Raw genomic sequence first — 13871 nt, 5'->3', positions numbered from 1 at the left:
TAAGGGTTTCCAATAATATAATATAAACATTAGTTAAGATAAAAAATTATTTAGAACGTAATTAAAAACATGATTAAATAAACTAAGCAATTTAGTTTGTTGAGTTTCATTTTTGATTTTTTTTACAGTAAACCTTTTTTTTAGATAAGTTTGAGTAAATTTTTTTAGCACATTTTTAAATTTTAAAAACATGTTGAAAGCTGTAGCCAAATCGTCAAAACAAAGTATTTTTTCCATGGTCATATAACTTCATGCGATCGCATGTCTTCCTGTGAAACACTGATTCATATATATATATATATATATATATATATATATATATATATATATATATATATATATATATATATATATATATATATATATATATATATATATATATATATATATATATATATATATATATATATGTATATATATATATATATATATATATATGTATATCTATGTATTTTTTTTATTTATTTATTTTATTTTATTTTTCTTTTACTTATTTACACTTTGCCGATAAAAAAAAATTTACAGTCGTAACTTATAAAAAAATAATTACATGACCGGGGCTGGAAGAAGACAAATTTAGTCTTATCATTAAGCCCCAAAAAATGCGTCATTACTAGACAAAATATAGTTTGACAATAAAATAAAGTTTCAATGTATATATATATATATATATATATATATATATATATATATATATATATATATATATATATATATATATATATATATGCAAGCTTCACAAAATCTTTAACAGAAAAACTGTAATGGTAAGTTACAGCTACACTGAAAATATCAATATATCAATAGCTTTAAGACTGCAAAAAAAAAATTTGTAATGATGTGATTTTATTTGTTATTTTGGTACTCTAGCTTCTGCGCTTGAAGTTTTAATTTTTTCTTTTTTTTGTTGTTTTGCCTGAATACTTTTATCTTATATGACATGAAATTTAACTTCAATATCACCTGTGCTATTTTTTTCACTAACTGAGAGGATAAATTTTAACTAAAAAAACTATCGGAGTTTAGTTTTTTTCTAGATGCATGCTTTCTTAATTTATTTTCTACAGAACTTGCTAAAGAAAACATTTTGTTAAATATCAGAATAGAGGTTGATATATATATATATATATATATATATATATATATATATATATATATATATATATATATATATATGTATATATATATATATATATATATATAGGCCTTATTTTAAAAATCAAGTTGCCGGCAATTTACATATAAGTTAATCAATTTCACGTTTACAATTCGCTTGAAAAACTTTCAGCTTGAAGCAAAGATTATAATTATACAATATAATTCTGATAAAAAATATATGATTTAATTTTGAACAAATTTAATAAAAATATATAATTTTATTCTGCTAAAAAGAAAAAATAATTATTTATTTATGATTTAAAAATGTATAATTAATTCTGATTAAAAAAATATATTTAAGTTTATTAAAAATAAAGTTAATGCTTGGGTTTAATTTAACTGTCAAATTTATTTTAAAGTATTACTAAATCTTGTTCAATACTTAAATTTTTTTTATTTAAAAAAAAAAATTAGCTTATTTTTATCGCAATTATTTTTTTGGTTTGGTAAATTGAAATTTTTTTATAACGCAAGTTAAAGCGCAGCAATTATTTTTTAATAAATGATGTATACAGCGAAATAATTTCAATAAATGGTCTTAAGTTAAATAATCTTTGCTTTCACAACAGAATCGCTAATAATGAGATAATATAATGATGTGAGTAAGACTTAATACTGGCAGTTTCAAATACATTTACTTAGCAATCTTAAGGCTAAAACAAAGGCATTAAAAGTGAAAGAAAATTAATTTTAATGCAGAGAAAGTATATTACTAATATTGAGGCAAACAAAAAGTTTATTGCTCAATTTTTTTAAATTTAGGTTTCCACTTGTTTATCTTTAATTAATGTTGTAGTTTAATATTCTTAAATATATCAAACACAGTGTCTGACAGTATCAGTTAACCATCTTACCATTACCAAAATATGTGATACCTGGGGTAAGAACCTGAACAAGCTAAACTTCCATTTGCACCATTTAGACACTATTGCTATTTTATGTTGCGAAAAATTTTATAATAATTTTCTCTTTTTAAAGAACTCATTTTATCACTTTTTATTCAATTCCAAATTATAAATTTTTTTTTAAAGTTTTCAGGTGGGGCAGAGGCATACCCTCTTTCCAGCAAGTCAATATATACACTACTAGTTAATAATTTGTAAAGTTTAAGATATAATTATAATTTTTTATACAAGATTTTATCATTTTGGTTAAAAAAAAAATGAAACTTTGATAGTGTATGATAAACTTTGCCCACAACCAGACACCCAATGGCCTAAAGTAACTGAGTTTTTTTTTGCTTATTGCACAGTCTCAATGGAGAATTTAAAACATAAAGGAGTATTTATTGGTTTCAGTACATACATCGAATATCTTATTGCATGCTTGCTTGTTTTTGGGTAGGGTACCACCGTAAGCAAAAAACTTTTTATTTGCCTTAATATTAGTATTATGTTTTATCTGCACTAAATTTTGTTTTTATTTTACATTAAATGTCTTTGTTTTAGCTTTAAGATAGCAAAAAAAAAATTTTTTTATGATATGATATTATTTGTTGTTTTAGTACTCTAACTTCTGTCCTTAAAGTTTTAATTTTTTTTTGTTGATGTTTTGCCTGAATACTTTTAACTTTCATGACATGAAATTTAATTTCAACTTTGCCTGCGCTATTTATTTTTTGGTGGTCTCTGATCGAACTTGCTAACTGAGAGGATAAATTTGATAAACTATTGGAGTTTAGTTTTTTTCTAGATGCATGCTTTCTTATTTCATTTTTTACAGAACTTGCTAAAGAAAACGTTTTGTTAAATAGGGGTCGATATGTATATATATATATATATATATATATATATATATATATATATATATATATATATATATATATATATATATACATATATATATACATATATATATACATATATATATATATATATATATATATATATATATATATATATATATATATATATATATATATATATATATATATATATATATATATATATATATATATATATACCACCTAGATTTATTTAAAATAAAGTATTTGTTAATGTAAATATGTATTAATATATATGTAAATATGCAACTATTAGTCTAAACTATTTGCAAACAAGTTTTATAAAAATAAATAGTTCTAAGTTAGTTCTAATTTTAAATTATTTTATTTATTTAAAGTATTGTAGCATTGTTTTAACTCATTGCCAATAATGGCTGAGCTGATTGTTACTGGCCCTATTTAATAATACAATTTTTAATGCGCGCGCAGAATTTATGGTGCTTTCAGGTGGGACAAAAAAGCACAACGCAGGGCCTCATTGAACTGGCCCGAGAAAAAAGAAGTTTAAAGACATCACTAATCTGTAAAATTTTATCCACCATTTTTAATTACCGATTTAAAGAGTGAAGAATTTACTGCTGTAAAAAGTCAGAAGTTTTGTCTACTCAATAAGGTACAGCAATATTAGAAAACTTTATAACATTAAATGTAAACATTTATTTGTAAAAATGTTGTAATCATACATTTGGTAATATTGCAATTTTACTGTGAATATTAACAGTGTTAATATTACAATATTAACAGTATTAATATTGGTTTCTTCACCTGGATATGTAGATATAAAATTTACCATGTAGTTAATAGGAGCATAAATTAATAGGAATAGGAACATGGCAAAAACATGATATTTAAAATAATGTAAGAGAAATTACTGGTATAAATGTTGGTTTAACATAAACATATAAATAGATACAGTTAGGTAAAAAAATTAATTTTTATTTATTTTCAGAAACTAGATTTTTTAGGACAAGCTATTTTATTCTATAATTATAACAGGAATAATAATGGTAAAAAGAATAAAACTATAAGTTTAGAAATTCTAGGGAAATTGAACAGTTTAGAAAATTGGTTTTAAAATATCATGAAAAAGTTTCGCATTTCTTTTATAATCAACAATCTTTGTATTTTTTAACTTTTGTTAGTGAACTACATTACCAGGCATATATTGTTTTATTATTTTAAAAATTTATAACGCTTGTTTTTTTTTTTTTTTTCTTTACAGGGAAAAAATAGTGGCTCAGCCATATTAATGAGAATCTTGATTTGTTTATTAATCGAACAAATGTATCACAAGTGTATGGCAATGTATATTATATATTGTGACATGAGAAAGCTTGGTCATTTCTACAATAATTTCTATAATAAGCGCTACAAACTGTTTGTACTTTTGAAATTCTTGTTCTGTTCTTAATGAGGAATTGCTGAAGTTTGTTTTTTCCAAATAGCTTATGTATTATATTCTGCGGCATAATTAATCAGCCATTGAAAATTTTTCACATTGTTTGGTGGTTGTTGAGTTATTCTACCTTTTAAGTTGCCAATTAGATCGGTGCTGAACCAGAGCCAATTTCAACCATGATGATAAGCATCAATCACAAGTTTTAAAGAATTTTTTATCAGCAAAAAAATGCAACTAGGTTTTCAAGAAATATTTTAAAATTAGTCAAAATTATTATTAGTTTGATACAACAAAGGTACAAACAACTAAAACAACAGAAGATATAAAGAAAATATTTTTTTCAATCACAAAAACTGTACCATTGGTGGTACTGTTACATTTCCTAATACAGCTTCAATAATTGATACTTCCAAAAAGACAATAATTAAAAAAATAGACTATTTTAAAATGTTTGACATTTACCATTACCATAGAAATAAAATAATCAGAATATTTTATTGAAATGTTTTTTTTGAGGGGTTAAAGCTGAAGCTAAATAACTAAAACTGTATAATCATTTTAGTACTGTTATGCATGCTTACAAACACAGATGTTAAGCCTTTATCTTTAATTACATGAAATCGTTAAAGCATCTTTGACAATGTAAATAATCTTGTGAAGTTTACTATTATTTATGACTGACATTGTAAATGTTGTATTTAAGAATTATGGATTTACTTAAGTAAAATATGTGTTGTATTATGAAAAAATATTTAAAAAACATGTTTAAAATTTTTTTCATGTGGTAAAAGTATCTTTTTTGTTTTTGTTGACCCTTTCACCATTCTCAGAAAACTTTATGTGAACCTATCAGAGAGTTCAATGTATATGTAATGTTACATTCTTTATTATTTTATCGATTGGTAATTAAGAAGTCCTGCTTGACTAAACTACTGTTGATAAAATTTGCTTATAAATCATGCCAAAGTCATAGTTACAATACAGTTTAAAGTTATCTTATTTATCAATAGTTTAGGTTCATTATTAAGATAAATTAACATGAAAAAAATTGACAGTTTATTGGCTAAACGTTTCTCATTATTGGAATCGAAAACCAATTTTGTATCCAAAAAATATCAATTTTAATATACAACATTTTCCTCTGTATCATATACAAAATATTAAAATAACTAACCAATACTAAATGAAGTTAAGTCGATGTCGAAATTAACCATTTTGTTAAAAATGCTGTTTTTAGTGATATTGGCACAATTAATGCCTTATCCCAATTATGCATGAAAAAAACTTGGTTGAAACATTTTCTGAAGTATAAAAGTTGACTGAGGTTGTTTTGATCAACCCTGTGTCTACAGCTGATGCTGAACTGTGTTTTATTATTTTAAAAAGAGTTAAGACACTTAACTCTTTTTAAAATAATAAAACACAGTTCAACATCAGCTGTCAAAACACAGTATGTCATTAAATACTTTATGTTGAAGGTATGCTAACCTTTAACTCTCTCAACTAATCAAAAAACGCTAGTGTCCTAACAAACACCAAAGCATCAATTACGCTGATAGCAAGTCATTGCGATATTATTTGGTTAATATTTCCTGGCCCCACCAAAGTGTATTGTCACCGGCCGCCACTGATATATATATATATATATATATATATATATATATATATATATATATATATATATATATATATATATATATATATATATATGAATATATATATATATATATATATATATATATATATATATATATATTATCTAATATTTATCAAAAAAAATCTCAACAAATATCACTAATATATTTTTCAAGTTACTTGAAAAAAGCTTCCCTAAAACACAGAAGCTTCACAAAATCTTTAACAGAAAAACTGTAAAGGTAAGTTACAGCTGCACTAAAAATATTTAAAAAATTATTAAAAACTAAAAAAAAAAATTATCTTCCCAAGAATCGAAATAATGAACCAAAATGCAATATATATATATATATATATATATATATATATATATATATATATATATATATATATATATATATATATATATATATATATATATATATATATATATATATATATATATATACATACATAGATACTACAGCAAAATCGAAATATTTTAATGTTAATTTAACTTTGCTGTAATAAAATAGTACATTACAAGATATATGTTATACCTATCATAATTTTTAAGGATATCTTTCTCTTCTTCTGTTAGTGTCAAGTCGGCCTCAACCTTGATGAATTAATAACACACATGAGTGTTGATTAAAAATATTGTTAAAAATATGTTTTATAAAATAGCAATCAAATAGATACTTTAAAAATCATTGTTGTAATGTGTTAAGAAATCTAAAAATTTTCATACAAAAATTTGAAAAATATCAAAAGGTTAAGAGCGAATATCATTCGGTAAAATACCATTATATATATGTAGGTTTATAGTCGCAAATGTTACAAAAAAAATTATTTTTAAACTTTATATACAACTTTGTAGATGGAAAACTTAAAATCTTACCATTTTTCATTCTATGTTATTTTAAAATCAGAATATGCACACATCAAATTTTACCCAATGAATTGTTAAAATTTTTCTTTTTTCTCTTATTATTGAATGAGATTTTTACGGCGGAGTTTTGGAATGGAAAAAGCTACCATTATAAATGCGAAATAAACCAAATGGAAATAAACAATATAATCATCCAATAGTAGTAAAGAAACGACATCATGTGATTTCAACAAGTCAATATTTATTATTTGTTTTGTCACGTGGTTTGCTTTATAAAAGTTGGGGGAGAATACTTAGACTTTTTTTTTTTTTACTTTTGCTAGCCATCGACCATAGTCAATTTTACAATTCTTTAACAGTTCCAAAGTTATATATGGCTTAGAACTATGCAAGTATGAGAACAATTTTCAAAGCAACATAAACGCTGCTGGAAGAGCAGTTTTAAATTTTTTTAATATTTCGAAATATAGTAAGAATTTCAAGCATTCGATTTTTAAAATAGACTTTATTTCAACTACACCTTTTCAAGATGTAATTGAGAACTTGAAAGTTGTGATTAAGAAAGGCAAGATGTAATTGAGAAATACAACATGTAATTTAGAAGTCGTAATATGTAATTAAGACACAACATGTAGTTAAGAAATTTTAAAATGTAATTGAGAAACCCAACATGTTAATGAGAAATCGCAATATTTAATTTGAAAAACAAAAGTTGGAATTAAGAAATCGTAATATGTAAATGAGAATACATTATTTGTAATTGCGAATTTGATGTAAGCTTAATGGTCATTATAAAAGATCTTCTTGGACATACATTTCAATAAGTTAATAATATCAAATTTAGCAATTGTATGCACCAGCAATACAGTAATACAGTAATGAAATTGAAAGATCGCTTTGTTATTTGTCTATACACTATGAATAGAAAGTTTGTTATTAAATTGAATCCGTGCAAGCATTTATTTTACCAAATTTGTTTACAACCACTTCTGAAACAACCAGAACCACCTGTCCAATTTGCAGACATAAAAAACATTCAACTGAACTAATTGAAAGAAAACATGTTTTATCTTCATCGAATGATAGAAGAGTAATTGAATGCGCGGAGCTAAACAACGATTGGGTGACTCTAGCGCAAACTTTAGGTGTCAAATATAAGACAGCATACAATTGGGTCCACAGCGGAAATTTTAATTTTATTGGAAGAGGTGGTTTCTAACCAAAAAAATTACCTGATGATCAAATTGAAGAAACATTAACATGGATTGAAAGTGTCTGTTAGTTGAAATTTGTGGCCATTAAAACAAGAATATTAAGACAATTTTATATTAGCGTCAGCACAACCACAATTGCCAATTACCTCGATGGTAGACTATTTTCATTTTAAAAAGTGCACAAGGAGCCTACTACAATGAATATTAATAAAATCAAATAAAAAAGAGCTGAATATGTTAGGAACATTAATGAACACATCACAAATGGTCATCAGATAGTTTGGTTGGATGAAACAAATTTTAATCTTTTTTGTAGAAAAACGCAAGGGCGTGCTATACAGGGGAAAAGAGCAATAATGAAAATACCTTCAAAAGGTGTAAACATACATTTGATTGCAGCTATATCAACAACAAATATTGTCATGATGGAAACTCGCAGAGGATTATTTAAAGCAGATTCTTGTAACGAGTGGATGTTGGCTTTGTTTAACCAGTGGGTTACATCTGGGAATCGTTTAGAGGTCGTCATAACAGACAATGCTCCATGTCACGCTCGTTTGGAAAGGGTGTTTGAAAATTTACCGGCTCAGTTGTTACGATTAGGACACTACAGCCCAATATTAAACCCAGTAGAAGCTATACATACAACCACGCATTACGCAACGATTTTAAATATGGAAGGCGTCCAAGTTGGTGTTTACTGAGTATTGCAATGATTTTTAATGACATTGTTTAAATTTAAACTTTAAATTTTTATGTAAATAAATTATTTGTGTTTGTTTGTTATTCATCTTAAATCTCAATTAAATTTTTTACAAAGAAAAATAAAACAAAGTTTAATTGACACCCAATAGGATTTTTCCAGTTACCGCCTAAACCTGAAATGCCTTTTTCATGACTTTATATTTTATTGATATTATACTATTTCCAGCCTTAAGTAACAAAGTATATTAAGACTACAAAGTTCAAAATACAAAGAACTTTGTGTTCTTAATACTTCCCTCAATTACAACTTTTATCTTCTCAATTACATCTTACGATTTCTTATTTACAACTTTCATGTTCTAAATTACATCTTCCGTTTCTTAGTAACAACTTTTATCTTCTAAATTACATCTTGAAAAGGTGTAGTGCTGAGACTAAAATTGAATGAAAAATTTTTGAAACTAAAATCTTCGACTAAAGTCGACTTTAATGGAAAGATGGGAAGTTTTTTTTTTTTTAGAAATAAAGTTTAATAAAATAGTTTATACTCGCTTTTTATTTTTTAACATCATATTATTTAAACAGTAATGGAGAATTATGAATGTCATAAAATGAACAAACAAAAATTAGAGATTGAAAAATTAAACTGAATGAAAAGATATAAGGACTTTAGGATTTTTACTCGACTAAATCAACTTTTAGCCGATTGGTAGAAGCCCAAATATTTTTTGAAAAATCAATTAGTCAAATAAATTGACTAATTGATTTTTCAAAGTCGACATTTTTTGACTAGTCGAGTTTTAGTAACAAAGCAATAACAACAACAAGATATTTATTTTCCTTAAAATTTGCAATCATCTAATTACAATAATATATTTATAATAATAATAATAATTTGAAAAACAAGAAGAAGAACAATAAAAACAACAACAACAAAAATATCTATAATATTATAAATAATACAACCAAAATATCATTAATAAGAATAAATAAAAATAAATGATTGACAAGGAAGGAGTCACTCATGTAAAAACCTGATCAAAGGAGTGACACTAACAGTAATATTAATAATATTAATTTAAAAAATGATAATAATAACAATATTTAAACTTTATTCATTAAAAGAGCAAAAGTAACATTAAAAGAGCAAAAGTATTTATTACAATTATAATTGTAAGAAAAATAGCAGTAATGAAAAAAACAATAATGACAAAAACAATAAAATTTCTATAAAAACTAAAAGAAAAAGTAAAGAAATAAAACTAAAAGAAGTTTATAATGTTAAAAATAATGATAAAAATATTAAAATAAGTTTTTTTTTTAAATTTGTTTAAATTTTTTCTGTTTTAAATAAAGAAATGAAGATAAATTATTTTTAAGTTTTAATTTTTCAAATTCATTCATAATGCACACAATTCCATTCGCTGATGTGTAATTGGATACTTACTAGGGGTGTTATCGATTAATCGTTTTTTTTTTTTTATTTGATTAATTAATCGATTATTCGAAAAATTAGAACGATTAATCGACGTTTTATATTAGGATTTGGTTTTATATAAAAAGTACTTTAGAGTTTTTCCGTCTTTAAGCACCGGATCGTCGACACTGGATTTAGTAATTGTTTCATGTTAAACCACTAAACTAACTAAATGTGTTTAACTTCATAGTGGTATGTTGATAATAATCTTTTTGAATGTATTTTCGTGGGAATGTGTGTTCTGTTTTGAATTATAATGTACTTACAAAGATTTTTATAAATTATATTATAATTTTAGGATTTATCTGACAATATATGCAACAGCAATGATATATGGGTGCAGCCAAAAAAAAGAAAGTCTAAGGTTTGGGTTCATTTATTAGAAAATATTAACGATTCACAAACTTTAAAATGCAAGCATTGTGACACCAAATTTAAATCGCATTTATCAACTACATTCTTAATTCATCACATGCAACACAAACACGACCTTCTATTAGAGCCTGCTTCAGGAAGCTCATTAGTTGCACAAAGTAATTCTCAAAAGATAGTTTCATCCTTTTTTCAAAAAAAAAATTCTTGTCCTGGGTTAATTCTTGCAAAGTTAACAGCTTTAGATAAAATACCGTTTTCAACTTTAGCAAATAGTGAAGAAATTATCAAAGGATGGAAAGCTCAAGGTTTAAAAATGCCATCAACAAGGCAAAGAGTTAAAAGTATTACACTTTAGTATGCAGACCAGATTAGAGAAAAATTAAAAAGTGATTTAAAAAAGAGAATAGAAGATGATAAGTGATTTTCATTATCATTAGACGAGTGGAGTTCCAAAAAAAAACAGACGTTATATGTGTATGAATATCCATATGAAAAACGGAATTGTGATTAGTATTGGTATGATAAGAGTAAAAGACACAATGCCAGCTACCAAGGCAGTTGAGATTGTTATTAAAAAACTAGGCGAGTTCGGTTTGCAGCTCAAAAACCACATAATTGCTGTTATAACAGATGGTTCGTCTGTAATGAAAAAAATGGGACGATTGATGGGTATTTATCATCAAATTTGTCATAGTCGTGGCATACATTTGGCTGTGGTAGATGTTTTATATGCTAATCATACAAATTTAGTAGAACCTGATGACGAATATTTTGAAACAGAACTTGATAACTCTTCAATAAGTTACGAATGTGATGATGATAAGGAAGGTTTTGAAAAAAGCGAAGGACAAAATTGGGTTGAAGTAGCTCCTTTCAATTATGAAATCGAATTTGTTCAAGATTTTTCATCAGCAATAAATAAAATTAGAAAAATTGCGCGTTTTTTTAGAAAATCACCTGTAAAAAATGATTTCCTGCAAAGAGAGTGTCAAGAAAAACTGAGAAAGGAAAAAGTGATGATAATTGATGTACGTACACGCTGGAACTCAATGTTGGCAATGTTAAAGCGGTTCTTGGAGTTAAAAGAAATAATAAAATCAGTACTAATAAATTTGTCAGTTAATCATTTATATCCAACAAATTGTGAAATTAAGCAGGTTGAGGAAATTGTAGAATCAATAGAAATCATTGAGGTAAGTTCACTTGCATTGGGAAGGCGAGATTGCAATATAATTGATGCTTTAAAAATATTTGAATTTTTACTTTCTAAATTAAAAACTCAATCAAGTGAAACTGGTATGAAATTCTATGAAGCAGTAAGTAAAAGAATATTTAAACGTAGAATTATTAATGTAGAAGGCTTGTAGGAATATTTAAATGATCCCAACACTTACCTTAAAGCATTTACACAAAAAAATGCAATATTAAAACGACCAACAAGAAACGAAATTGCTCTAACAATTAAAGAAATTGTTCATCGTTTATTTCTCATTGATCAGAATGTTAATGAAAAAAGTTTAAATCAAGAAGATGAGGCTACTCATGAATGTACTGAAAATATAACAAAAAAAGAAGAATTGAATCGCATTTTGTCAAAAAAAAACACCTATGTTTCAATTGTAGTAAATTTTCAAAATAACGTTTCATCTATTAAAAAAGAAATGAGCATTTTTGAAAAAATTAACAAAAGAAGTGGAAGTCATTTATTTGAACAAATGTACAATGCTTTGTTAACTATTCCACCATAGTCGGTTGAAGCTGAAAGATGTTTTAGTGCGGCAGAGCTTTTTGTAACTAAATTGAGAACATCCTTAAATGATGAAACTATTGATTCTTTATGCTTTCTTCGCTCATATCTTTTACAGAAACAAAATGGACATGAAATAAACGTTATTTAAACTTGTTTATATTAAAAATTCTATTTCAAAATTATTTTATACTTAAAAAAACTCAAATAATACTATTTCTTGTGTAATTAAAGGGAAACTTTATTTTTCATAAATTAATCGATTAATAATCGATTAATCGTTTTTTTTTAAATCAATTAATCGTTAATCAAAAATTTCTCAAAATGAATAATCACAACACCTTAATACTTACCATACCTCAAAGTTTTATAGCGAGGTGCATTTTGTTTTCCATTATTGATGTTTCTTGTTAAATGTGAATGTATAAATCGAATTTCAGTGAAGAAGGTTGTAATAGATGAAGGTAAATTTTTATTAAGAAAAACAAAAAGAAGATTAGCAAATCTTACTACTGCTGACAAGATAGGAATTTTAAGTTTTTTGATGAAGTTTGAAGTTTCTGCATTATGGCGTTAAAAAGTTATTATTCGGATTGTTTGGCGCTGAGCTGTTAATAGTTTATTAATATTACTGTTTCCAATTTGTCCCCAAACCTGACAACAGTAGTTGAGATGAGACTTAAAAATTGCAAAATACAGATTCTTAGTTTAAGCAATTTGAAGGTGTATTATTGACATTTTTGACATTTATTAGGCTTTTTATGCCTTTCCAGGTTTCACGAAGATTTTTAACATTTTTTGAAATAAATTTTTTGAAATGTATTTTTTTACTCAGTTTTATTAGATTAATTATGGTATATTTATAGCATTTAAAAACAGTTTTTAATTTAATTAAATTTGTTGCATGTAATATCCTTACCATTTTCCCTTAAATGAGATTTTGAATTTAAATTGATTTTATTATTCCTTTCGTAATCCATAACTTGAATTGACGCTTGTACCTCTTAATACTATTTTTTTTTGATTGGCACATGACAATCTAACAACAATGTTGTTTGGGAAACAAATGCCTCAAAACTAGTGTTAACATCGTTTTTATTGGTAAAGTCTTTCCAATCGAATTTTAATAGTTCCTGTGGTATAAATTATGATTGCGAGGTATAAACAATTTGTTGAAATTAGGAAAAATAAGAAATTGAGGTAAACAAAATTTGTAAGATTTCCTGAAACAATTTATTAGTGGTTACATTTAAAAAGATATTGTGAAAGATTGTAGCAGAATGTCATTAACTAATTCAATTATTGCATACTCAGTTGAGAGGTTTTTTTAAACTCAAACTGGTTTGGGTAAAATAGTTTGTTTTTAGTGAAGTGATTATTGATTCTATTATAAATTATATATAATATAATAATATATAAATTACACGTTCAAAAAATTTTAAAATACAGACAGTATTTTAGGTATATAGGTCTAAAGTTGGTTATATTACATAACATAAAAATATAG

At 25.1% G+C, this 13871-nt stretch overlaps 1 protein-coding gene across 4 annotated transcripts in view; it reads right to left on the bottom strand.

The window, feature by feature from the left end:
* Positions 1–7022, bottom strand: part of LOC100197335 (lysine-specific demethylase 6A) — a 43079-nt gene extending 36057 nt beyond the window's left edge. For 2 of the 4 annotated variants that reach the window (XM_065788881.1, XM_065788882.1), the window contains exons 1-2: positions 6856–7022; positions 6515–6573 (exon numbers count right to left, since the gene is read on the bottom strand). In XM_065788881.1, coding sequence (XP_065644953.1) covers positions 6515–6573; positions 6856–6858 — 62 coding nt within the window. In that variant the 5' untranslated portion in view covers positions 6859–7022. Of the gene's footprint in view, positions 1–6514; positions 6574–6656; positions 6742–6855 lie in introns of those variants that run through there. The other 2 variants (XM_065788879.1, XM_065788880.1) reach the window with 1 other exon arrangement.
* Between the last annotated feature and the right edge of the window lie 6849 nt (positions 7023–13871).

This window comes from Hydra vulgaris, chromosome 01 (assembly GCF_038396675.1).
Source record: "Hydra vulgaris chromosome 01, alternate assembly HydraT2T_AEP".
NCBI classification, from domain to species: Eukaryota; Metazoa; Cnidaria; class Hydrozoa; order Anthoathecata; family Hydridae; genus Hydra; species Hydra vulgaris.
The sequence above is the reverse complement of the archived record's forward strand: the minus strand, read 5'-3'. Positions and strand labels throughout refer to the sequence as shown.